Here is a 27778-nt window from a genome sequence, read left to right as displayed (position 1 = left end):
CCTCTCCCTCGGGCAGAAAGAGGAAAAGAAACGTCAGCTCCACACGAAGCCTTCCAGGCTCCTTCCTGGATGCAGGAACCAGCATTTCCAGGGGCACGTGGTGGGTATGAAGACACCCCCGTCCACCATCTCCTCCCCCAACAGCTCAGCCACACACGCTGGGGCCTCATGGTTCCAGGAGGAGCGACGGGGGTCTGGGGGTGAAATGAGTTCTGAACCAGAAACAGCAAACCTGCCCCCGAAGCCAGGCCCTGGGCCGTTGCCCCTCCACCAAGCCGCCTGGCCTCACCGGAGGGAGAGACAGCCTGGGCAGTTTTCCAGAAGGGATTTGCCGTCTGATGCACCTGCTTTTACCAGGCTGGCCCAGGATGCAACGGTAATGGGAAGGGCGAGAGTCCTCCCCTCTTTCTCTGCGAGTCCTCCCACCTGGATCAGCCCCACTCACTTCCTGCTGGGGCCCCTTCCCCATCGCTAGACCCAAACTCATCAGCCCCCTTGCATGTCTCCAGGTGCCCCCAGATGAGAAATCTCAGGGCTGGGACAGACCTCAAAGAGGAGGACTCTGCCTGGTTCAAGGTCACACAGGACGGTCGTGGCAGCAGAAACCCCACATCCAGCCCCACCAGGCTGTGTGCAGGCCTCAGTCATGCCCCCCGAGCCTGGAAGCCCCTCTGAGCCTCAAGTGTCCTCACCTGGAGAATGGGGCCATCTCCCACAGGGATAAGTGACACAGCTGTCGTTCAATCGCTCAGTCATGTCCGACACTGTGCGACCCCATGAACTGCAGCCCACCAGACTCCTCTGTCCATGGGGATTCCCCAGGCAAGAATACTGGAGTGGGTTGCACACATGGAGTGGGTTCCTCCTCCAGAGGATCTTCCCTACCCACGGACTGAACCCTTGTCTCCTGCATTGGCAGGGGGATTCTTGACTACTGAGCCATCAGGGAAACCCAAGGGACACAGGACGTGTGGCCTACATGCTGGGAGTGTCCAGCACACAGCAGTGCCCTTGCTGTTGAGACGACTGTGACCGTCGAGGACCCGGCACTCGGAGTTCTCAGCCATGAGCACAGATGGGACGCTCCGTCTGGGAACACCCGGCTCTGAGGCCGCGGGAAGTGCGTGGTGACAGTGGCTGATGGTGGGTGTCTGGGTCCTCTGTGTAGTTACGGTTGTCAGGTGAGGCCGTCGGAAGATCCGTATCATCATCAGACTCCTTTTTCCCCCCCTAATTTCACACAACATGCCTCTGCAGCTGTTTGGCTAAAAACACTTCATTTTCTTAAAAGAAAAAAAGAATAATTTATTAACGTGCCGGTGATCTCAAAGGCTTTTCAGAAGGTGCATAACAGCAGCGGTAAGAGCATCACAAATCATTCTGGACACGGCCAATCCGCAGGAGAACTCGGGAGATGCCGAGAGCCCGCTCTGGGCTCATTTAACCCCCTGGTGACTCTGTGCGTGAGCAGGCAAGCGTGACCCTGCAGCCTGCTGGGCACCGGGCCTGGGCACCTCCTAGTGGGCACGCTGTGTGCGCACACGTGTGCACGCAGGGGTGTGCAAGAAAGAGAGACACATAGGGTGACGGGGGGCGTGGCACAGATGAGCCCTCGTAGGCTCTTGCCTCCGGAAATGTACAACCGGTGGAAGAGGAGGCAAAACACGCAGTGGGGACCTCCCCGGTGGCCCAGTGGCTAAGAGTCTGCGCTCCCAACGCAGGGGCCCAGGTCCAATCCCTGGTCAGGAACGACATCCCACGCGCTCACCGGTGCTCACATGATGCACCTAAGACCCAGTGCAGCCAAATTAAATAAATAAATATTAAAAAAAACTCACAATGCCGTGACCACACCGCCCCCCCCCCCGCAACTGGCACCAGCATTTCTCCGTTCGCACGCACAGCAGACCTTCTGGAAGGAGTCCCCCTGTGGTGCCTCCAGGGCTCCCACCCTGACGTGTCTCCCCTTGACCCCACTCCACTGAGAATGGCCTGGTCAAGGTCGCCATCAGCTAGGGCGATACTGAACCCAGTGGTGAATCCTTTGTCCTCATGGTTCCAAATAGGAAAAGGAGTATGTCAAGGCTGTATATTGTCACCCTGCTTATTTAACTTCTCTGCAGAGTACATCATGAGAAACGCTGGACTGGAAGAAACACAAGCTGGAATCAAGATTGCCGGGAGAAATATCAGTAACCTCAGATATGCAGATGACACCACCCTTAACGGCAGAAAGTGAAGAGGAACTCAAAAGCCTCTTGATGAAAGTGAAAGTGGAGAGTGAAAAAGTTGGCTTAAAGCTCAACATTCAGAAAACGAAGATCATGGCATCTGGTCCCATCAGTTCATGGGAAATAGATGGGGAACCAGTGGAAACAGTGTCAGACTTTATTTTTTGGGGGGTCCAAAATCACTGCAGATGGTGACTGCAGCCATGAAATTAAAAGACGCTTACTCCTTGGAAGGAAAGTTATGACCAACCTAGATAGCATATTCAAAAGCAGAGACATTACTTTGCCAACAAAGGTTCGTCTAGTCAAGGCTATGGTTTTTCCTGTGGTCATGTATGGATGTGAGAGTTGGACTGTGAAGAAGGCTGAGCGCCGAAGAATTGACACTTTTGAACTGTGGTGTTGGAGAAGACTCTTGTGAGAGTCCCTTGGACTGCAAGGAGATCCAACCAGTCCATTCTGAAGGAGATCAGCCCTGGGATTTCTTTGGAAGAAATGATGCTAAAGCTGAAACTCCAGTACTTTGGCCACCTCATGCGAAGAGTTGACTCATTGGAAAAGACTGTGATGCTGGGAGGGATTGGGGGCAAGAGGAGAAGGGGACGACAGAGGATGCTCAGTTCCTCCATGAGCGTGTCTGGTCTCTGGGCACCAGCCGCCATCTACCCACGATCACCTCCCGGACTTACTCTACCCCTGCGTGGCCAAGGGTGTCCCACAAGGCCCACAGTCTTAATGCCAAAGGGAACATGCGACCTCCCCAGAGCTGCCGTGTCACAATTTCCCCCAGCTCACCTGCTGACAACCTCAGTCTGCTTGTTCTTTAGGTCAAGACCCATGCAGTCATCTTTGTCTCACACCCGACTCGTCAGCAAAACTTGGCACCACCCCCTGATGTATCCGGAATCTGTCTGCTGCCCACCCTTCCTGCCAGGGCCACATGGTCAAAGCCACGGTCACCTCCAGCATGGATCACAGGTCTTTTGAAAGGTTTTGCAAGAAAGTGAAAGTCACTCAGTTATGTTCTACTCTTTGCGACCCCATGGACTTTTCCAGGTCAGAATACTGGAGTGGGTAGCCTTTCCCTTCTCCAGGGGATCTTCCCAACCCAGGGATCGAACCCAGGTTTCTCGCATTGCGGATTCTTTACCAGCTGAGCCACAAGGGAAACCCAAGAATACTGGAGTGGGGAGCCTATCCCTTCTCCAATGGATCTTCCCGACCCAGGAATCAAACCGGGGTCTGCTGCATTGCAGGCGGATTCTTTACCAGCTGAGCTATGAGGGAAGCCCACAGAGCAAGCCACAATATCCAGAGGCTAAGACTCTGCACTTCCAAAGCAGGGGGCCCAGGGTTTGATCCCTGGTCATGAAACTAGATCCCCAGGCTCACCCAGGCGCCCAGAGGGATCGTCTCCCACCTCAACCCAAAACCTTCCTATGGCTCCCACCTCACTTGGCAGTAAAGCCCAAGCCATTGTGGTGGCCTCAAGACCCTGCCTCATGGGCCCATGCAATTCGAACATGCCAGGCTTGCCTCTGCCTCAGGGCCTTTGCACCTGCCATCCCCACTGCCTGGAGCTCCCCTTCCAGATCTCCGCACAGCTCATCTCCTCAGCTCCCCGGGTCCTTAGACGAACGTCTCCCACCACCAGATGCACAGTGGCTGCCCGCTCCCCTCTCCTCCCCCGCCCTCTGCACAGCACTCATACTGCCTGACAATGCGGATGTTATACTTGTCTCCTGGCTGCTCCTAACCCCGGAAGAAAACATGTGCATGGCTAGGATTCACATCTGTCTCTCTTGGTGGCTGATGCATCCCTAGAGCAGAGCCTGCTCCCTTGGGACACACACATTATTTGCTAGAAGAATGAAGACCAGAGTTCTCTAAGAAGCTCGGCCCTGGGGCTTTGGGAGCACAAAGCAGCAAGCCACCCACTCTGCCTGTGGGGGGTGGGGCGTGGAGGGCGTGTGAGAGGAGGTGACGGCTGTCTTGGGCTCTGAGGGATGAATAGGAGCTTAACCAAGAGGAGAAGGAGGTGAATGCCATAGCTCAAGTCCAGGAGACGAGAGAGGCCATGAAATGGCTGGGGTCTGGGGCGTGGGCTGGTGTGTCTGGAGCAGAGTGGAGGGAAGGGGGAGGGAAGAATGCTGGACGCTGCGGAGCAGATGAGCAAGCTGAGGCTGAAGACGTCTCCAGCTGGGCGGCAGGACTGGACGTGAAAGGTGGGGTTAAAACCTGGCAGACCCGTTAGCAACCGGCTGCGGGGGCGGGAGGAGGGGAGCAGAGGGCCCCTGGCTTCCGGAGCCTCGTGGCTGGAGCACCTTTCACCACCATGTGGAAGCACCCTGCTGAGAGAGGAGGGAGGCTCCAGCCAGGCCAATGGACCTCGTGGCTGGGAGACGATGTCGGGGGTGCGGGGCAGGGGGCCAGCAGGTGTGAGAAGCAGTCCACGTGATGCACGGGTCCATGCGCAGGAGCAGAGAGGTGTCCAGTGAGGCCCACGAAAGCAGAGGACCCCTCTGAGCCCTAAGAGTCCCGTGCCAGCCTGGGGGTGGCCTCTGAGAGTTTCTGCTTCTGTGAAACTGGGTGTCGGGCCCCCTCCTCAAAGGCCTTTGCAGCAGGAGTAGCTGTTTCTCTATGAGTCACGATGGCTCCGGGCCCAACGCCTCTGGCCCATCGCTGCTCCGTGAGGCCCCGGCACAGTCAGCACAAAAGGCGCTGGTGTCCGTCACTCTCACGCCCGTCTCAGGCCTCTGAGAGGGCGCGCCTGCCCTCTGCGCCCCCCTGCCCTCCGAGGCCTGCCAGCCTCCAGGTGAGGTCGGCCGAGGCCCGCCCCTTTGCATCCCCTGGGAAACGACTTGGCTGCCGGCCAGGGTGTGGCCCCAGCGGGCGGGGCGGGGGCTGTGCCTCCCGGAGAAGAGAAAGCGCCTAATCCCGGGATTTGCCGTGAAAGCAGGACAGGGCCGATCACTCATCACCGGCAGAGACGGCCGCGCTGCTGTTTCTAGGCGGAATTTCTGAATCTCATCCGTAATGTGTACTGATCCTGGGCCAAGCTTTCCGAATCAGGCTCCCGGACGGGTCAGCCGCGTGTGTTTAACCCCTTACGAGGTAAAGATTCCAAAGAGGCCATCTGAACCCTGCAGGCTGGAATGCCCGAGACTGACTTGAAGGCAGACGGCTGGGCAGGCAAGCTCTTTGCTTTGCATGAGGCTTCCCCTGGCCAGGGGCTGAGGTACAGCTGTCTTTACTCACAAGCTCTTGTCCTGGGGCTGCTGTGTACAGCTGACTAAGCTGTGCACTGCACGTAGAAGAGGCTGTGAATGGTGCCCCCCAGGGTTGTAAAGTGCACAAAGTAGTCAGTGTACACTGCAGCCTTGCCACATTATTACTTGTCTCTCTCGCTGAGACATTAACAGAGACAAAACCTACTGCTGAAAAATAAACTGCAGGAATTCATATGGCAGGATGCTAGGGAAGCCAGGAGGCAACGTCTTGAAAGCAGGATTTGTGGCTTGGGTGTAAACTTGTCCCCCAGCACCCAGCACAGGGTTAGGCATGGAGTAGGAATCCAGGAGGTTCCTGTTGAATAAACAATTCAAGGATGACAGAACTCAGGAGGCATGGCCTCCACCATTCTGCTTCCAGCCTGACTCATCAGCCCAGGCCATGAGGGGTGCCTATGACACAGCTCCCAGGTAACTGGAGCCACTTTGGGGTGAGCAGTCCCAGGAGCATCCCATGTGACCCCACGGCTGTTCTCCTGTCCTTTCAGGGGGCTCCGAGACTTCACCAGCTCTCTAGCCCCAAACGGCCTCCGCACAGTGGCTCATTTATCCCCTAACAACCTACCCAGCTATGTTACAATACATACAACTCCTTCTGGTGCTTATACCCTGGCAAGGCAAGCATTACTACGGCAATCTCACCGAGAAGAAAACCGAGGCTCTGAGAGGTTGTGAGACCTGCCGGAGGTCACACAGCTAGAAACCGACAACCAAGCAAGAACCATGCTGGGACACCTGACCCCAAGCTCAGTGCTCCAGCTGTGGAAGCAGAGGCTCCAGGGTGTTTTGCCCTAAAAGGGCCACCCCAGCCATTGATATTTTTCCAAAGTGAAATACAGTAACAGTCCTTGTATGCTCACAAAAAAACTTAGAATGCTCTTTCAAAATGTAAAAGCTTCTGGTTCACTTGAGGACGGGGAGTGAGGATATTGTTATTAGGGTGGTGACCTATGGGCCAAATTTAGAGGCTTTGGCACAGACAACGTGGGCTGTGGGAAAAGGTTTGGGTTCCACGAATACTGACTGCACCTACTACATGCCACGTGGTGCTAGGAGCTTCCTTATCATTTCATCAAATGACAAGAATGGTGTCCGCAATTAGGGAATATCCGTCCTCAACCTAACCCATGTCCATGCGTATGTGCTCAGTCACTCAGTCGTGTCCCACTCTCCTGTGACCCCATGGCCTGCAGCCCACCAGACTCCTCTGTCCGTGGGATCCTCCAGGCAAGAATCCTGGAGTGGGTTGCAATTTCCTCCTCCAGGGGGATCTTCCCGACCCAGGAATCGAACCCACGTCTTCTGCATCTCCTGCATTAGCAGGCGGATTCTTTACCACTGGGAAGCCTTACAAGGTGAGCTGGACCATCTCCATTCATTCAGACTTTATTGGGAGCATGACTGGTTGCCATGGTACCCAGGCAGGAGCTGAAGATAGGAGCACCTCTGTTCCTCAGGGGACCCAGGGGTGGATGAGGAGCCCAGGGAACAACCCAGAACAGACTGGACGTCCAGCACACCTGCTTGCCAACTGACACTGATGCTCTTCGTTTTTTCTTCCTATAGAAACGGTGATGCCCACCAAGGATCGAGAGGGCCATTCACGAAATCAACCACTGGGTCTAAAAAGTAGCTTGAGCTGAGTGCTGTCTGGTTCCTATTGGCTTCGGGGAGGTTCTAGTAGAAATTTTGGCAAAGCACACCCTCTACATAGACAGACTTTTTTTCTCCCTCTCCTTAGAAAATCAGTTTAAAAGGAGTAGTGAGCAAGGAGGGGTCAGGGAGGGCTGAGGCTCAGATACCACCAACCACCCAGGGGCCTGGGGAGCCCCGGGGGAGGGTCCCCCGTTGCTGGCTGCTGACGGTACACAGACTGCACCCACCTCACCACGGCCCCGCGTTACTCATCTCCAGGAACTATTACCTGAAAGACCCCTCCTGGAGCAGCCCCTGATCACAGCCAGTGCTCTGCTGGGCGGAGAGTGAAGCCGGGGCTGGATAAGGAAGGCTTTGTAGTGGCCCGAGAATACCTCAGGCATTAATAGAGCATTTTTTGCACAGGTCGAAAATGCATTCTTCATTTTTCATTGACAGCTGGTGAAAGAGGAATGTAACAGGGCGGCTGCACCCGGCTTTACAGAGAGAGCAGCTCAGCCCTGCTCAGAGCCACCTTTATCCCTGCGGAGAGCTGGTTTTTAAAGGACGCATTAGGGGAAGGTCTGGCCCTTTCAGGTTCTTAATCAGCTTGGAGTGCTTTCTCCTTCTTCTGCTATCTGGGGGAGCAACGACATTCATGTCTCACGGTCTTGGCGGCTTGTGCACTGGTTAATTTTCTGGGACACAAACTCTTGGTAATTCTGCCCGAGTCAACACCCACCATCCGAGAGCTCCAGCTCCGGGTGTCTGGGGAAGACTGGGCTCTAGGCCTGCCCCACCTCCAGCAGCAGGAGTGCCTAGGACAAACCACACCTGCCTTCTCTGGCCATCGGTCCCTGCTCTGTTGACGGGAGACGCCCAACATGCCGCAGTGTGTGGCGGTGACGAAGAACTTGCTTCCAGCACTGAGTGTCAGCTGCTCCTTCAAGTGCATCACAACCCAGCTCAGACCTCACCTCTTTCAGGAAGCCTTCCTGACCCACTGCCCAATGTCCACTCAGGGTGAAGCCTAGAGCAGGCAGGGGTTCAGCCTATGAGTAGGTGCGGCCCCTTCCCAGGTGCTGAAAGCAGCAGGGGGCTGCCCAGGGGGGTGTCAATGGGCCCAGGAGCCCCCCACGGGAGGCCTGAGTGGCCCACAAAACACTTTCTTCCTCTGTACAGACTTAGAGGGTTTCTAAGACATTGCTTGAAACAAGAATGCACAGCTGAAAACACGCCTGCAAACAGGGCCCTGAGGTTTTCGTAGCTCAGTCTCAAGGCGGTCATTTCCTTAGCTCCCTCCTCTGCCTGATGGAGACAATCACGGCCCCAGAGGCGTCTGCAAAGACCGAGACGGGATGCGGGGGTGAGTGTGCCCAGTGACGGCTGGCTCCCATGCCGCTCAGACTGGGCTGGAGTCCAGTGGCAGAACAAGCCATCACAGGTGGACAGGCCCATGCCCAGGCCTGGCGTGTGCCAGGGTGGCTACCCTCAGAGTCCAGATGCTCCAGGGGGCACAGGAATTCTTTGGGGCAGGAGAGGCACTGGAGGGAGCGGCGGATAAAGAAGTCCAGGCGAGATGCTCCGAGGAGAGAAACAAGGCAGCGCCCGCGGGTGTCGAGACGGGAGCCCAGCACAGCCTGGGTCGCACCCCAGGGAGACCCCCGTCCCCGCTGGCCTTCACTCTCCACGTGGGAGAGCTCACTGGCAAACCCCAGGAGCCCAACCAGACAAGACGTCCGGCAAACGGACTGAGAAGCTGAAGACACCCAGCCCACCCAGGAGGCCGGACTGCAGCAGGACGACTTCCCCAAGGCCAGCCTGGGCCCTCCCCCAGCACTGAATCCCAAGACCAGGGCCCGTGGGACCAAACGCGGCAGGAGAGGATGCTGTGTTTCCACCCGGTCCACCCAGGAGGCCGGACTGCAGCAGGACGACTTCCCCAAGGCCAGCCTGGGCCCTCCCCCAGCACTGAATCCGAAGACCAGGGCCCGCGGGACCAAACGCGGCAGGAGAGGATGCTGTGTTTCCACGGTGGAACCCGTGGTCGCCTCTCACACCGGGGTCTGTCCCCTCCTCGCTCCCGCCCGCCCTGGCCCGAGTCACCCTGGGAAGACCGGCCAGCTCCCCCTCGCTGCTCGGGAGTCCCCCTCCGAGAAGGAGTTGGAAGGGGTGGCCTCCGGGAGCCTCCAGGCTCCGAGGTGCCAGGATTTTCTGTCCCAGTGGATGGGAACCCAAGAAACACAGGCTCCCAGGTTGGTTCTGTTTGGAGTGTCAAGGCGGCTAGGAAAACGTGCTGTGAGCACGGGCTCTGGGCCCAGCTGCGCCCGGCCCCTGGCTCAGGTCACTCCAGGAAGGGCTTAGCTGGGAACCGAAGACACGAGCACTGTCTGAGTCCCCAGCGAGGCCTCGCAGCTGCTCGTCACTGTCTCTCCACCACTACGTTCCCATGACCTGTTTCTGCCTCCCCACTGCCACCCGGTGGAATGCAAAGCCCTCAGGGGCAGGGGCTGTGTGGGTACTGACCCATCTCTGTATGCACAGCGCCAGGCCCGGGGCCAGTACAGAGAGGGAAGAGCCCAGAAACCCAAAGAATGAACGAGTGCGTCGGAAAGATCTGACTCCATCTCCAGCGGTCTAAGAGCTGAGAAGTGCCCCCAGGGCGGCCGCGCTGCAGCCACGCCTGCCGGCCCAGCGTCAAGCACAAAGGTGGTCCCAGGCAGGCTGCTGTGTGCAGGTGCCCTCGAGCTGTTCACCAACCCCCATGCCAGGGGGTTGGGGGGCAGCAGGGGGCACACAAACCCTCGACCCCGCTTCCTCCTGCCTGCCCCCATCCCCAGGCGCCTGAAGGTCCTATAACGCATCGCTCCACCTAACAGTGGGGGAAACTGAGGCCCAGGGTGGGCAGTGACTCAGGGGCAAGCAGCAAGTTTTATGGCTGCACGCCCTCCCCTTCGAATCCCAGCGAGGACTCCTGTACTATTAATTGTAATTAACTAATTATTCTTGTTGCCAGCTACTGGAGGAGGAGGCCGGGGGCGGGGGGGCCCCCAGATGACTCAGTCATGTTTACAACATGCAAACCCATTTAAGAGCTTGTAAAGTCGCTATAAATGGCTCTTTGGCAACAGAGGAGTTAACGATCCTGTCTCCAGCTGCAGCTCCACAACGGTCAGTCAGGACTGCGGCCTCAGGGATCGGGTTCTGAGAACCAACAGTGCCACCTACAGACCACGTTCCGTAACGCTCCGCCCAGGCCAACAAAATCCAGGACCTAGGAGACCTGGAGGGGCTTCCCAGGAGGCTCAGTGGTAAAGAATCTGCCTGCAACGCAGGAGAGGAGGGGTCGATCCCTGGCTCGGGAAGATCCCCTGGCGAAGGAAAGGGCAACCCACTCCAGTATTTTTGCCTGGAGAATCCCATGGTCAGAGGAGCCAGGTGGGCCACAGTCCACGGGGTCGCAAATGAGTCACACCCGACTTAGCAGCTAAACAGCAAACAACAGCCGCAGGTGGGGAGACTGAGGCTCCCGGGATCACCCGAGAGCAGGTGGCTCCGCCCTGCTGGACGCTTTTCGCACCGTGAGTGACAGGTGCAGGTTTCCAGCTGGGCCCTGAAGGACCAGGGCACCCGGGTGGGAGCCGGGCTGGTCTGCGACAGGCCTCGGCTGAGCCACGACGGGCTGGAGGACCAGGGGCATCTGGTTGAACCTGCTGTCTCCGGCCACTCACCCACAGTCATGCCGTCCATGTAGCGCTTGATGATGTCGAAAGAGTCACGGAGGTTCCCGTCCGTTATGTCGAAGATGATGTCCGCGTGGTTGGCAGGATACGCAGGCGTGATGGCCCGGAGGAAGATGATCTCTGCCAGAGAGAAGCGAGGCATGGAGAGGGCACAGCGCTGGGCCCCGTGACCCCGGAGAGGCCTGACCCAGGGCCGTGAAAACCCAACACAAGGGCCCCATGCATGGAGAAGGTGCAGGGGCCCCGAGGGACCCCAGGGCACGGCCTGTGCCCCCTTTGCACCAACAGGGAAGCCAAGGCCTGGCGAGACTTTGGATCCTCCCGGAAGTCATGGAGCGCATTAGCTGGTGAGGCCAGCGCTAGGAAGTAACTGGTGATTGCTCAGGAGTCTCCCTGAAGCTGGGAAGATGGGGAAGAGGGGCGGATGAAGGATGTGGGAGAGAGGTCGAGATGGTCCCTGCCCCACCATGATGGGGGTCGGGCAAGCCCCTCCTCGGGCCGGGCCCCAAGCGGGTGGGTGGCTGCGTCCATCTCCCAGGCCACCTGATGTGAAATCAGCAGACCCTGATGTGAAATCAGGGCTGGGAGCACAAGGGCCCGATTTACGCAATCTGGGGGGTGGTGGGGAGTCCTCTCTGAGCCTCCGTCTCCCCACCGTAAAGTGAAGCAGGCACCCGCCGCTGCCCACTAAGGGTCCTCTCCACATGAACAGTCAGGGTCCAGGTTTCCTGGCCCAAGATGCCAACAGGTAGCTCTAACCACGCCCAGCTCCCCGTAGCACCAAACTGTGGGTCAGCACCAGCCGGAGGGCCACGGCACGGGGGAAAGGGATTTGGGAAGGATCTGCATGGTTTGGTGGAACCCGTCATGGTGCACGGGGCAAACCACAGTCAGTGATGTTCTCTGAGCCAAGTCCGGGCCGCCCTGCAAAGGTTCTGCGCCTCCCTTTTCTAGAGGGATGAGGAGGTGGGGGGCTCAGCTCTCCTGCCGGTGAGCCCGTCCCTGGGCGCCTCTCCTGCCCTCCCACCCCCACGGCCAGGCTCAGTGTTCTGGTACGCACACCCAAGTCACTCCCCGGACCCTGAGGCCATGTATAGACACGAGGCAACCTGTCCAACCTTCCTGAGACGGACGGAGGGCTCTTGTTCACCACGGCGTCCCACAGCCTGACACCCAGGAGGCTCAGTTGGCTGAATTAATTCTCGTGGGGAGCTCTTCCGAAAGCCACAGGGGAAGGATGAAGACTCCACAGAGGAAGGGGGTGTCTGGAGACCACGCCAGCCCTGGCACGTGGGCCGCACACCCCAAAGGAAGGCACACAGGGCAGCTTCCTGCCCACAGCCTTCTGCCAGGCACGGGGAGCCCGCTGCCCTGGCCCCACGTGTGGACAGGGGCTGCGACTGCAGGTCGACACTGCAGTGGGAGCTGCCTGTGGCGGGCACACTGACGCCTTTACCAAAGGGTTTCCTGGAGTCGGTCTAGCCACACCAACCCACCTGCCCCTCGGTCTCCAGGATGCAGCTTCTGTGTGCAAAAAGCATCAGTCACGACCCTCTACTGGCTCCCAGAACCTTGGAGTTGAAGCCCCAACTCCAAGTGCAGGCTCCCACCTACCTTTGCAGTGCATCTCTTGCCAAGCCTTCACCACTCCAGCCAGAAAAACTTGGCTTCCTTCCTCAAAGACCCACACTCCCCACTCACCTCCAGATTTTCTGGAGGTATTCTGATTTGGCCCTCTCTCCCACTCCCCACTTTCCTACATTAACGTCCTACTGGCCCCTCAGGACCCAGAGTAGGGTCACTGCCTCCTGGAAGCCCTCCCTGATAACCCCACACCTGGCAAAGAATCAACACTTAATAGCTATTCGCTGAACGACTGTTATCCCCCAAATGAGATCCACACCCCCTCCACTGAACTGAGGGAGGGGAACAGGCAGGAACCGGGTTGCCTTGTAGTCTGGGGACGTGGAGGAGATGCAGAAGCAGGGAGGGGTCGGCATTCCAAGCCCCAAACCCACATCTCGCCAAGGAGCTGCTCCTGCAGGTCAAGCTATCAACCTCAGCAAGGGGGCAGGGATGGTACCCCAGACGCTGGCCTCCGCCAGGACCCCCGCAACGGCTCCAGACTTGGGAGCGGCCACTCACCTTCGGGGCGGGTGAACTCGCGAAAGGTGGGGAGTGAGACGACGGTGTGGGAGATGGTGTGCACCGGGTCCAGCACGCAGGCGACATCGTTGGGGCGGCAGGACTTGATGCAGCGGACAGTATCTGTCTTCTCTTGGCGGAGCCTGAGGGGAGCCACAGCACAAGAGGGGGTGGGAAAGGTGGCACCCGGACACCCACAGAGACAGAGCCCAGGGTCCAGGAGAGAAGCAGGTGGCCGGGCAGCAGCACCCGCCCCAGGCTGGCTCCGTCGTTGAGAGACCCGCACCAGCCTCCCAGCCCGGCTGCTCCGAGGGGATGCTTCCGAGTCCTTCTACAAACCGGACCGGGAGTTGAACCCCTGAGACACACCCCAGTTTCCATCTGCCCCGGCTGGGATAAACAAAGCTTTGCTATTTACCAGCTACACAAACTGAGCTTCAGTTTCTGCAACTGCAAATCACATTCATTCATCCACTTGCTCAACAAGTGTGTTTGGAGTGTCTGCTGGGTGCCACACACCAGGGACACCAAAAGCAAGCAAGGGAGACAAGGTCCGGCCTTCCTGGGACCCCGGGTCGGGGTGGCGGGCTGTCACAGGTAAAGCCCCCAGCTCGGCGCCCCACACAAAGCAGTCAAATCTCCAGTGTCACGTACGTGATGGACGGGGAGGAGGGGCCCGAGTTTGCTACAGGTCCAGGCATACTTTTAAAAACCTCTTAATCATAAGATAAAACACAATGCGAGAGCTACACAAAACAAGGTTACAGCTTAACGAGTATTATCAGGCAAACCGCTTTCCAATCGGCACCCAGGTCAAGAAAGAGAACTTCAACCCGGCACTTGAGGCCCCTTCGTGGGCCCAGATCTGTCTTAACCCTCTCGTGCACCCCCAAAGTAACCCCTGTCCTATCTCTGCCAGCAATCGCCTACCTGGGTTCCTTTACATCTGTACCACACATGTGCATCTCGAGAAAATCACTTAAATTTGCCCATGAAAATAATTTTGCTATATCTTTCATTTATTTATTTTTTTGCTGTGCCACGTGGCACGCAAGATCGTAGTTCCCTGACCAGGGATCGAACACATGCCCCTGCATTTGGAGCACAGAGTCTTAACCACTGGACCACCATGAAGTCCTTGTTGTATCTTTATGTATTTTTTTTAAATGAGACATATTGTTTTGGAGACAGTTCTTTCTTCCCTTTTGGCTGCGTTGGGTCTTCTTTGCTGTGCACAGGCTTTCTCTAGTTCTGGCGAGTGGGGGTTACTCTCTAGTTGCGGTCATTTCTTCTGCTGTGGAGCACGGGCTCTAGAGCGCGTGCGCTCAGTAGCTGTGGTGCCTGGGCTTCGTTGCCCTGAGGCACGTGGAATCTTCCTGGACCAGGGATCGAACCTGTGTTGCCTGCATTGGCAGGCAGATTCTTAACCACTGGACAACCAGGGAAGTCCTCTCCTGAGTCCTTTGGACTCAGCCCCAGGAATCTCTGATGGCTCTCTTGCTATCTGGCTTAACAAGGTATTCCAGCCTCATCTTACACTTTTACTGTCCCAGGTATTTCCAAGAAGTGTTGGGTTTGTTTTTTGTTTTTTAGTGGAAAATGATATTTCAAGACCATAATCTGGATACCAAGAATGCTCAGTGCTACTGAGTTGGTCATTGTTTCTAGGCCTCTTCAGTGGAAATTTTTAAAGATCATATACAGTATGAGTTCATACTGATATCTACAAACAAAATAAGAAGCACATAGTTTTTTACTTAACGTCTCCTATATACCAAAGGAATCTCCTTTTTTTCCATATCAAAATCCTGGCTCTTAAGAACACAGGATATGGTAGAATATCCCATAATTATTTATTTTTGTTTATCCCATATTTTGATCCAGTAGTCTCAGAATAACAAAACTAAAATCAGTACCACTAACATAATTACATAATTACTTAAAGTAATACTTTGGGGGCTAAGTTCTCCTAATTCTACCTACAACTTTAATAGATGTGCTGGATCTACATAGTCTGAGCCTACAGTGATTCACACCATACTCTTTTCTTATAACACTCACTTAACTGTAGTTCTGTGAGTAATTATGTTTAATGCTCTCAGGCTGACAATTTCGCATGGTGCTAACGGTGTGTGCCCTTTGTACATAAAGGCACAAAGGCTTCCCTGGTAGCTCAGATGGTAAAGAGTCTGCCTGCAATCTGAGAGGCCTGGGTTCGATTCCTGGGTCAGGAAGATCCCCTGGAGAAGGAAATGGCAACCCACTCCAGTATTCTTGTCTGGAAAATCCCATGGATGGAGGAGCCTGGTTACAGTCCATAGGCTCACAAAGAGTTGTATAAGACTAAAGGACTTACACTTTTGTACATAAAAGTCTGTTTTGTTGGGTATAAAATCCTTGACTTACATTTTCTTGAGCATTCTAAGTATTAATTTTCTTCTGGCGTAAGTGTTGTTATGGATAAATTTGATGATAACACAGTTTTTTCCCTTATAAGTCTCTTGCTGTTTTTACCCAAAGGCACAGGTATTTTTGTTTTCTCTTTCTATCTTGGTGTTGGTTGCTCTGAGTCAATATGTTCAAATATATTGGTGTTCTTTCAATATGGAATTTAAAATCTTTTCCCTAAAACATCTGTAAAGCCTCTTGAATTATCGATTTTAGTGATTACTGCCACCCTCCTTTGTTTCACATTAATTCTTCAGAGATTCCTATTGCCTGTATGCTGGGTCTTCTTCGTCTTCAACATCTGTCACTTTCTCCTCAAGTCTTTTCATGTTATTTGTTTTTCAATTTATGAGATCTTTTTTTTCAGCTTTTCCTTAAGTATTTATTTCTGAAACTGCTTTTTGCTTTAATTTAAAATAATTTCTTGAGTCTCATCACTTCATTTCTCAGTTTTTCCTAATTCTGGCTGACATTTTTCCTTCATTTTTGGTTATATTTTCAGTCCTTTTGGTTTGTTTGATTAGGTTACAGCTTTGATCTAGTCTGTAAGCATATCTTCCTGGAGTACTTTCATTCTCCAGAGGAATGTCATTCTGTTCTTTATTCTCTTTTTTCCTACAATAGCTTTATATGAGATTTAACCTGGATACTTTTTGGCTAACCATCTTTATGTGAAACCAGCATCACATAAGCAGTGGTCCACACTTTTCCTGATTTCACAGGGCCGCTTCATCTGTTGTTTTTGGCAGCCTGCTCTCTGACAGGCCTCTACACTTACCTGGAGCTTCATTTTCCACAATAGTCTTTTTCCTACTCAGTTTTCTATTTCATTTCCAGCAGTTTCTTCATAGTATTAGTTCCTGACTTTTCAAAGAAGCCTTCATGACCGTTTTAAAAGTTTAATGGGGCTTCCCTGGTGGTCCAGTGGTTAAGAATCTTCCTTGTAAAAACTAGGAATAAAACTACTATACGACCCAACAATCCCAGTACTGGGCATATATCCTGAGGAAACCATAATTGAAAAAGACATATGTATCCTGATGTTCATCGCAGCACTATTTACAACAGCTAGAACATGGAAGCAACCTAGATGCCCATCAACAGATTGAAGGATAAAGAAGCTGTGGTACGTATATACAATGGCGCATCACTCAGCCATAAGAAGGAATGCATCTGAGTCAGTCCTAGTGAGGTGAATGAATCTAGAGCCTACTATACAGAGTGAAGTAAGTCAGAAAGAGAAAAACAAACACTGCGTATTAACACAGACATGGAATCTAGAAAGATGGTACTGATGGATCTGTCTGCAGGGCAGCAACGGAGACGCAGAGAACAGACTTGTGCACACGGTGGGGAAGGAGAGGGTGGGATGAACTGAGAGAGGAGCACTGAGATATGTACACTATCATATGCAAAACAGACAGCCAGTGGGAATTCGCTGTATGATGCAAGGAGCTCAAACTCGGTACTCTGTGACAACAGAGGAGTGGGATGGGGTGGGAGGGAGGCTCACGGAGGGGACATACGTATACCTATGGCTGATTCATGTTGATGTATGGCAGGAGCCAACACAATACTGTAAAGCAATTATCCTCCAATAAGAAAAAAAAAGAATCCATTTTACAGTGCAAGGGACTCAGGTCTGGGAAACTAAGATCCCACACACCGAGGGGCTACTAATACTGCACACCGCAGCAGAAGATCCTGCATCACACAACGAATACCCTGCATGTCGCAACCAAGACCTGATGGAGCCTAAAGAAATATTAAAAAAAAAAACAACAAAGAAACTTCCCTGGTAGCTCAGCTGGTAAAGAATCCGCCTGCAATTCAGGAGATCCCGGTTTGATTCCTGGGTTGGGAAGATCCCCTGGAGAAGGGAGAGACTACTCACTCCAATGTTCTTGGGCTTCCCTGATGGCTCAGCTGGTAAAGAATCTGCCTGCTATGTGGGAGACCTGGGTTCTATTCCTGGGTTGGGAAGATCCCCTGGAGGAGGGCATGGCAACCTACTTCTCCTACGCCTGGAGAATCCCATGGACAGAGGAGGCTGGCTGGCTACAGTCCATGGGGTCGCCAAGACTCGGACACGACTGAGCGAGTAAGCAGAGCACAGCCTGTTCCACCCCTTCTTCAGTCCTTGCACACACTCGCCACTGCAGTGAGCAAAGTGGCTCCCAGCCTCAGCCACTGTTCTCAGACTGCGCTGCTGCCTTTGCACAGGACACTGCTGACTGCTTGGGTTCTTTCACTGCTTCCTCCTGCACAGATGCCAACACCATGTGGGCGGATTTCATTTGAACTGTATGTGGGGGTTGCCTTTGTTTAGTTAAAAATGTTTCCCATGGAGGAAAAACTTTATCTGGTCGTTGTGGTTTTGCTTAGGATCCAGAGAACTTCCAAAACTATGCTGCAACGTCCTCGCAGACGTCTGTGCTGGACAGTCGGCACACGTCACTTCCTGGACTCCTCACAGCTCTTCCCTCTTCGCCACACGGTCTCCTTCCTCAGCCAGGAAAACACTCTGTCCTTCACTTGAGAATTTTAGAACTGGGCTGGTATGAGGGCTTTCTGAGAGCAGGCTAGAGTAACAAGCTGATGGGCACTGAGCGATCCCAGCAATCCGGCCCCCTTCAGCATGGGGCTGCGTGTCTGAGAACAGAGTCCGGAGCCAGGCTGCCTGGGTCGGAATCCTGCCCCTCCTTATATCAGCACTGGGACTTCGGGCACGTTACTCAACCTCTCTCTCCCTCCATGTCTTCATTGTGAAATGAGAATCATAACCGCACTTTTCTCAAAGGCTCCATGCTGCTGCTGCTAAGTCGCTTCAGTCATGTCCAACTCTGTGCAACCCCAGAGATGGCAGCCCACCAGGCTCCCCCGTCCCTGGGATTCTCCAGGCAAGAACACTGGAGTGGGTTGCCATTTCCTTCTCCAATGCATGAAAGTGAAAAGTGAAAGTGAAGTCGCTCAGTCGTTCAACTCTTAGAGACCCCATGGACTGCAGCCCACCAGGCTCCTCCGTCCATGGGATTTTCCAGGCAAGAGTACTGGAGTGGGGTGCCATTGCCTTTTCCCAAGGCTCCATGAGGGTTAGTTAATTGCTTGGCCCACAGAAGGCACTGCCTAGGTGTTAGCTGTGATAGTTGTTAACTATTTTATCATTATATGATCATCATAATTATCATCCTTCACCTTTGGGCTTCCTGGTGGCTCAGTTGGTAAAGAATCTGCCTGCAATGCAGGAGACCTGGGTTTGATCCCTGAGTCAGGAAGATCCCCTGGAGAAGGAAATGGCTGCCCACTCCAATATTCTTGCCAGGGAAATCCCATTGACAGAGAAGCCTGGCAGGCTATAGTCCATTGTGTCACAAAAGTCAGACATGACTTTAGGGACTGAACACCACCACCACCACCACGTTTGGGAGCTTGGTTTAAAAGTGCACAAACATGGGACTTCCCTGGATGCCTAGTGGTTAGAATGCTGTGCTTTTACTGCCAAGGGCTCAGGTCTTTGGTGGAACTAAGTCCCGGTGGAACCAAGATCCCACAAGCCAGGTGGTGCTGCCAAAAAAACCCCAAAACTGCCCACACAGGTCCAAGAGTTGGAAGTGATGGCAGCTCTGCAAACCCTCCGAACTTTCATTCTCCATTTAAATCAACATCCAAATGAACACTTGAGTACCTTCCAATGAATGGAGGCACCAACACTCATTAACTGCCTACCACAGCCAGATGCTGCCTTGGGTTAAGTAACTTCATGTCATTTCCAAAACAGTTCAGGAAGTGGGCCTCGAAGCTCTGAAAGGCAAGTGACTTATCTGAGGTCACAGAACCAGTAAATGGCAACGAGGGCTCTTGAACTCTTGAGTTTCGTTCGGTTGGTTGGGTGGGTTGGTTTGTTTTTCCTGCACTGCGTGATCTCAGCAGGCTGATACCGCTATGTAGCCTCCAGGGACTGCAGAGAGGTGAGCGGCCAGGTAATCCAGATACCGCCATCCCCATGAGTGCATGCAGGTACACGCGCAGACACATCAGAGGTGTTCTCGGATGGAGCAGGCCACCTCAAGAGGCAGGAAGTCCCACAAACAAGACAAAGTGCAAGAAAAGCTGAACAGCCAGTGGGAATGTAGAGGGATTCTGGCAAGCCTTGTAAGGCTGCTGAAAGGCTTCTAAAGCCCCCAAGAATCCCGCCACATCTTAACACTCCCAGGGGCAAAAAGCTCCCCCAGCCTCAATAAGCAGGACCATGATGAAAGAACAGTGAAAGTCACTCAGTTGTGTCCGACTCTTTGCAACCCCATGGACTACACAGTCCATGGAATTCTCCAGGCCAGGATACTGGAGTAGGGAGCCTTTCCCTTCTCCAGCCAATCTTCCCAACCTAGGAATCAAACCGGGGTTTCCTGCATTGTGGGGGGATTCTTTACCAGCTGAGCCACCAGGGAAGCCCAAGAATACTGGAGTGGGTAGCCTATCTCTCCGCCGGCAGATCTTCCTGACCTAGGAATTGAACGGGGGTCTCCTGATTGCAGGTGGATTCTTCACCAATTGAGCCACCAGGGAAGCCCAAGAATACTGGAGTGGGTAGCCTGTCTCTCCTCCAGCGGATCTTCCTGACCCAGGAATTGAACAGGGGTCTCCTGCATTGCAGGTGGATTCTTCACCAGCTGAGCCACCAGGGAAGCCCCCAGATGAAAGAGTAACTGAATACAATGACGAATCCCTGCTGTGTCTTGTTGATTTCACAGAAGAGGTGGTATCTGAACTAAGCCTTGAAAATACTATCCATCCATCCATCCATGCATGTTTATTCAGATGTTTACTGAGCTCCTTCTACAGGCCAGACATTCTGAAAAGTGTAGAGAACACAGACACGATCTCTGCCTTTAAAAAGGTGATGATAAAAAGTAACAGAAACAAGGACTTCCCTGGTGGTCCAGCGGTGAAGACTCGCACTTTCTGCGCTTCCACTGTGGGGGCCATGGGCTCGATCCCTGGTTGGGGCACTAAGATCCTACATGCTGCGTGGCGTGGCCAAAAATAAAGGAATTGATAGCACCATTTACAAGTATTTAAAAAAAGAACAAGATGCCAGGGTAACTGCTCTGATGGAGTCCACCTGGCTCTGGAAAAGCTCAGATTAAGAAAAGCCTTCACCAACAAGGTGACCTTTAAGATACGTCTTCAGGGAGAATGGCCATTTGCAGGAGGAAGGCATGGCACGTGCTATGGCCTGGAGAAAGCGAGTGTAGAGAAGGGCAGGAGTTCTGCGTAACTAGAACACTGGTCACTAGCAGGGGGTCAGCCAGAGTGGGGAACAGGGGGGACACGTGGCTGAAAAGGTGGGCAGAGGCTGGAGCAGGCACGGTCTCAGGTGCCATTCCAAGGGAGTTGGGCTTCGTCTGCTAGTCATAGAAGGTTCTAAAGAGGGGAGGGACACAACCAGACTGGTCCTTCAGAGAGGTCCTCTGGCTTCAGCTTGGGAGATCGCAAGCTGGTCCAGACCAGAGGTGCTCAGAGAGGGGTCTAGGAGACAGCAGGGGTTTGGAGGCAAGTGGCTAGGACCATGTGTATGCTCCTGTGGCAAGTTACCTGCTGCCTCTGTCACAGGGCACAGAGCACCGTGTTAACTGTATACCTGTCCTCTCCACTAGATAGTAAAGTGGACCCCTTCCCCATCTTCTTCCAGGCCCTTGTAGGAAGGACCTTAGGCCCCTCCAGTATCCTTCACTTGATTCCTCTTGACATTCTGCCTCCCCTTCACGTTCCTACTTGAAAACAGCATCAGCAGCCACAGAAATACTAGACATGCAAAGCGACGTTGGCAGGAAGTCATCCATTCCCTCAGCAGACAGAAGCAGAGGACCTACGGCATGCTACGCCTCGCCAGGAGCTTAGGGACACGGCCCCGAACGAGACAGACTTGCTCCCTGACTCCCCGGAGCCTTCTGGGTGGTGGGGGACAAAAGTGAAACACAGACAAGAGGCCTGCAAACTATGAGGAGCGTCACAGAGGCGGAGTTAGGGGAAAGACTGACAGGGGAAACATGACCCAAGGGTGTCCAGGGAGGCCCCGTGGCGACAGGGGCACAGTGACTGCGGTTCAGCCAACAACTGAATGGTCAAGGGTGCAAACGCATGTGCAAAGGGCCTGTGGCAGCAGAGAACCCAACAGTGTGGTTCAAGGGAAGCAAGGCAAGGGAGAACAATTTGAGGTCAGGCTGGAAGGGGATGCCAGGAATACATGATGCCGTGCCTTGAGAGGCACACTGGGGGCTTGGCTGGGATCACGGTGGGAGAGATCTTCGAAGAGAGGCAGGCCCATCGAGGTTCATGTTGGCGGTGTCGTGACGGAACAGAACAGTCAGAGCTGTGCCGTCAGCAAACCAAGGTTCGAAGATCAACTGTGAGACCCTGCGCACATCGCTCACCCGCCCCTCCCCGAGTCTCTCTGGGATGACACGCCTGCCCCACAGGATGGGAAGTAGCGCACAGGAAGGCCCGGGGCTTACTGAGGGGGGCCCATGAGCGACACATTCATCAGGCTCCCTTTGCCTCCTCCTGGTACAAAGCTGGGGTCCTCTGTGGAGGGAACCGACCTCCCTTAGGTAAGGGCTGCATGTAAGATGCCGTGATCACGTTCAGTGCTCTTCCACAAGTTTGGGCTTCTCCTCAAGACAGAACGGGAGGTTTGAGTCCCAAGATGGAGCTTTTATGGTCTCAGTTAAAGGCTCAGCTCCTGGCAATACAGCAAGGAAACCAGGCTGGGACCAGAAGACCTGGGTCCTAGACTGCCTTCTACCACACATAGGCCACGTCACCTTGGTCAAGCCCCTCCCCTTCTCTGGGCCTCAGTTTCCACATCTGTGAAGTGAGAGGGGATGGAGCTCAGCCATCCCTAGGGGCCTCCGTCACCTCGTCCTCTGGGCTCAGCACAAGTAGGGGACAAAGAATCATCTCAGATGAAACATCTGACCTCGCTCTGCCCTGGCCTGGGGCGCCCTGGCGGTATGGACTGTGACTCCCACTCTCAGGGGCTCCTGGACGCAGACCCCTCACTGAAAACACTCCTTGGCCACCCTTGGGGGCGCCAGGCAGTGCTGGGCTCCCCCTTCCCCACCAGGAACAAGCAGCACAGACACTCCCGACCGCGCCAAATAAAACCAAGGCACGCCAGCCATGCTGTGTGGGATTGCCCGCTGAGCCTTTATTGGCATCCCGGAGGGGAGGGTGGGGAAAGCAACAAGGGGGGCCCCTCAACGGCCCAAAGCGCGTGCTCAGAGCTCTGCAGATACAAAGATGTAAAGCTTGGCCACAAAGGAGCTGACGGTGCCGTGGCGGGAGAGGTCCATCCTGACGGTCAGGAGCATGTCCCTGGGCTCGGGGACGGGCTTGGTGAGGGCCACCACCCCTCTGTGGTGGTTCACCTTCTGGGTGGTGAAAAAGCCCTCCTCGTTGCCGCCGGTGATGGCCAGCTGCATGCTGTCCCCGGGGACGACATTGGAGGGGCCCATGCGGAAGACCACGGCGGGCACTTGGATGTTGGTGGGGAAAGAGAGGTGGTAGTGGGTTATTCTCAGAGGCAGCTTGGGGCACTCCTGATTCTCATGGCAAGGCAAGCGCTCGCAGCGGCTGCAAGAAAAGTGGACAGAGAGACAAGGAGAGGGTTAGGGCCCATTCAGCAAGCGGAGAAACAACAGAGCGTGGGGCGGGGTAAGCGGGGGGCCTGCTGGGCGGGGCCTCCCGCCGCCCCTCTGGCCAATCAGCCAACGAGAAGAGCACCCCTCACTCACCTGTGGGAGGTGCCGGGGACCTCCAGCCGCTGCCTCAGGCACTAGCCTCTTCCAACACCCTCGGGGGCGCTGGGTGGCTGGGGCCAGGGTTGTGCCTGGAGCAAGGGGTGTCCCTCTCTCACCGGCAGACCCCACCCCAGGCTGTCCTCACCAGGCACACCTGCCCTCTGAGTGTCGTCCAGGCTCCCAGCTCCTCGCCCAGACAGTGGTCAGGGCGACACTGGGCGGCTCTCCAGGCCAGCAAACATGGCTGCCGCCATTTACAGAGCGTTTGGCTATTCGTCAGCATGCTTTTGCTAGAGTGATCACACCCACACTGTGAGGGGGCATTGAGGGCCATTTTTCAGATGAGGAAACTGAGGTTGAAAGAATCAGTGGCTTTTTCGAAGTCACAGAGTGTGTAAGGAAGCTAGATTTGTGCTCAGTCAAGTATTTTCCTGTGTTTCCTTACTAAAGCTTTGTATTCTAGGCCCAGTTCCCTGTCTGTATTCACAGGACCAGCCAAGTCTTGGGGCAGAGATGGAGACAAGTTCTAACTTCCTGGGTCAAGATGGAGACAGGTCCTAACTTTCTGTGACAGGTCCTAACTTCCTGTGACACAAAGGAGACAGGTCCTAACTTTCTGTGACAATATGAGGAGCAGTTTTAACTTCCTGTGACAGGATGGAAACACATCCTGACCTCCTGTGACAGGTCCTAACTTCCTGTGACAGGATGCAGACAGGTCCTAACTTCCTATGACAGGTTCAGGTCCTAATTTTCTGTGACAATATGAGGAGCGGTTTTAACTTCCTGTGACAGGATGGAGACATGTCCTAACTTCCTGTGACAGGTCCTAACTTCCTGTGACACGATGGAAACACATCCTGACTTCCTGTGACAGGATGCAGACAGGTCCTAACTTCTTGTGACAGGTTCTAACTTCCTGGGTCAAGATGGAGACAGGTCCTAACTTTCTGTGACAATATGAGGAGCCGTTTTAACTTCCTGTGACAGGATGGAGACACGTCCTAACTTCCTGTGACAGGTGCTAACTTCCTGTGACAGGTCCTAACTTCTTGTGACACGATGGAAACACATCCTGACTTCCTGTGACAGGATGCAGACAGGTCCTAACTTCCTGTGACAGGTTCTAACTTCCTGGGTCAAGATGGAGACAGGTCCTAACTTCCTGTGACAATATAAGGAGCGGTTTTAACTTCCTGTGACAGGATGGAGACATGTCCTAACTTCCTGTGACTCTTGTGACAGGTCCTAACTTCCTGTGACAGGATGGACACACGTCCTGACTTCCTGCGACAGGTCCTACCTTCCTATGACAGGATGCAGACAGGTCCTAACTTCCTGTGACAGGATGGAGATACGTCCTAACTTCCTGTGATTCTTGTGACAGGTCCTAACTTCCTGTGACAGGATGGAAACACGTCCTGACTTCCTGCGACAGGTCCTACCTTCCTGTGACAGGATGCAGACAGGTCCTAACTTCCTGTGACAGGATGGAAACACGTCCTAACTTCCTGTGACAGGATGGAGACACGTCCTAACTTCTGTGACAGGACAGAGATATGTCCTAACTTCCTGTGACACGATGGAGACAGGTCCTAACTTCCTGTGACAGGACAGAGATATGTCCTAACTTCCTGTGACAGGTTCTAACTTCCTGGGTCAAGATGGAGACAGGTCCTAACTTTCTGTGACAATATGAGGAGCGGTTTTAACTTCCTGTGACAGGATGGAGACATGTCTTAACTTCCTGTGACAGGTCCTAACTTCCTGTGACACGATGGAAACACATCCTGACTTCCTGCGACAGGTCCTACCTTCCTGTGACAGGATGCAGACAGGTCCTACCTTCCTGTGACAGGATGCAGACAGGTCCTAACTTCCTGTGATAGAATGGAGACACGTCCTAACTTCCTGTGACAGGACAGAGATATGTCCTAACTTCCTGTGACAGGATGGAGACACGTCCTAACTTCCTGTGACAGGACAGAGATATGTCCTAACTTCCTGTGACACAATGGAGACAGGTCCTAACTTCCTGTGACAGGATGCAGACAGGTCCTAACTTCTTGTGACAGGTTCTAACTTCCTGGGTCAAGATGGAGACAGGTCCTAACTTTCTGTGACAATATGAGGAGCGGTTTTAACTTTCTGTGACAGGATGGAGACACGTCCTAACTTCCTATGACAGGTCCTAACTTCCTGTGACACAATGGAAACACATCCTGACTTCCTGCGACAGGTCCTACCTTCCTGTGACAGGATGCAGACAGGTCCTAACTTCCTGTGATAGGATGGAGACACGTCCTAACTTCCTGTGACAGGACAGAGATAAGTCCTAACTTCCTGTGACACGATGGAGACAGGTCCTAACTTCCTGTGAGAGAATATTTACTGCTCCTAAACTCCTGTGACAGGATTATGAGGATAGGTTTTAACTTCCTTTACCAGAATACAGACAGATTCTAACTTCCTGTGACAGGAAGGGGACAGGTTCTAACCTTCTGTGAGATGATAAGAACAGGCCTATCTTCTGCCTCTTGAACTCCACCACAATATGAAGGCAGCTGCCTTAGGAGGAGAGCCAAGGTGCTGAGCCCCACAGGACTTGACAGAGCATGTCCCAGGAAGTCTCGCCATCTTAACTGTGCTTGGATTCTCCAGTTGGGAGCATCTGCTACTGTCCTTGTCTTCCATCATGCCTCCATTTCAGCTTTTCAGTTTCCATGCCTCGTGTTGGGTGACTAGAACTTATTTAACACTTGGCGTTTATTGTTAGCAAGCACTGTCTCTTTTTACATCCTATGTCCAGGCTCTTTATCAGAAGTCACTCATTGGAATCCTTTCATTTACTTGGCTGTTTACCATTTTCAGCTCTTAGAAATGAGCTTAGGAATGAGCTCCATGCTAGTAAAGGCATGTGAAAGTCAGGAACACTGAAGATGAAGGTTTTGTAAGGGAGGTGGCTGACAGGCAGAGGGGGAGCAGTGGCAAAGACAGCAGGCGTGGGTACTGCTGAGGGCAGCCCACACCGACAGACACCCTGGTCCAGGCCAAAAGGGGGTGCGCCAGGTGACTGGAAAAACCAAGGAACGTGCCTGGCCTCGTGCTGGGTAAGTCAGAGTTTCTCTTTCCCCAAGCTCCCCTCGCTGTCCCACGTGATTCTTGTTTTACTAACAGGAAGACCAAAGCTCAGTGAGGACATGTAACTTGTCCATGTCTCCAGTCTACTAAGTGGCAGGCAAAGTTGGCCTGTATTGGCTCAGTCGCTCAGTCATGCCCGACTCTTTGTGACCCCATGGACTGGAGCCCGCCAGGCTCCTCTGTCTATGGGATTTCCCAGAGAAGGATACGGGAGCAGGTTGCGATTTCCTACACTAGGAGATCTTCCTGACTCAAGGATCGAACCCATATCTCTTGTGTTTCCTGCGCTGGCAGCTGGATTCTTTATCACTGAGCTATCTGGGAAGCCCTCACTTCAAAGGCTATGTGTACACACACACACACACAGCTGCTCTGGGAAGCCCTCACTTCAAAGGCTATGTGTTCACAAACACACACACACACACAAACACCCCTGCTTCAGGAAGGGTCTGGTGGATCTGGACAGCAGGTGGTGCTAGAGTCTCCACCACACTTCAAAGGCTGTATGTACACACACACACACACACACACACACACACACACCCCCCCACTTCAGGAAGGGTCTGGTGGGTCTGGCCAGCAGGTGGTGCTAGAGTCTCCATCACATGTATTAAATTTTCCCACGTCTCCCAGGGTTTTCATTCGCCAAATGATTAACTCGGCATGTGTGGAAGGCAGGGAACGTGAGGTGTGTGTGAAGTTCTGGTATCGCCCCCACAGACATCACACCAGAGAGCAGAACACTGCTTCCTCCCCGATGGTCTCCACACCCCCAACCCCACAGAGCACCCAAGCCCTTCCTCCCTCTGGGCATTTCTGGGCCCAGCTCCTTCCAGACCATTCCATTCCCATGGCTCTTTGGCTTCATCTCCAGTACCCAGCATCAGCTTGACACTCACTACATGCTTTATATTAATACATGCGCACAAGTAAATTCGGCCCTGATTTTCCTGGTCAGTTGCAACTTCAATGATTCCACTCTGCTCTACCCCATACTTACTACAAACATCCCAGAAAGTGTAACTTACTGCCTCTGGCAAACTGCCTGTCAGACGGGGGGGGGGGCGGGGGTGGCACTGAAGTCTTTGTTAGCGGGTGTGTCTGGATGGAGGAGGGGCTGCCGCCACCGCATCTATTACAGAGCAGAGGAGGCCCAGAACCTGGGGACCACCCAGTTCTGTTTCCATCTCGACCCGTGTGAGAGCACAACATGCCCCAAGTTTTCGGTTCAATGACTTTGCTCAGGACACCCCAAGTTCCACGAAAATGCAATTATTGGAAGTCACCACACGCCAGAGAAGAAAGGTCCTCAAGGCCAGCGCCTTCTCCCGGGAGGTATGGCT

General features: G+C 53.9%; 1 protein-coding gene across 2 annotated transcripts in view; it reads right to left on the bottom strand.

The window, feature by feature from the left end:
- The window catches only part of FBLN1 (fibulin 1), an 80999-nt gene that overhangs the window by 8553 nt on the left and 44668 nt on the right, over positions 1 to 27778 (bottom strand). The window contains exons 15-16 of one of the 2 annotated variants that reach the window (XM_086403281.1): positions 13045 to 13187; positions 10888 to 11019 (exon numbers count right to left, since the gene is read on the bottom strand). In XM_086403281.1, coding sequence (XP_086259407.1) covers positions 10888 to 11019; positions 13045 to 13187 — 275 coding nt within the window. Of the gene's footprint in view, positions 1 to 10887; positions 11020 to 13044; positions 13188 to 22675; positions 23128 to 27778 lie in introns of those variants that run through there. The other variant, XM_086403282.1, reaches the window with a different exon arrangement.

Source organism: Bos grunniens, chromosome 5, assembly GCF_055505025.1.
Source record: "Bos grunniens cultivar Pamir isolate PY7600 chromosome 5, Bosgru_T2T1.0, whole genome shotgun sequence".
In the NCBI taxonomy this organism is placed as follows: Eukaryota; Metazoa; Chordata; class Mammalia; order Artiodactyla; family Bovidae; genus Bos; species Bos grunniens.
Note: the sequence above shows the minus strand (reverse complement) of the source record. Positions and strands in the feature narration are given on the sequence as shown.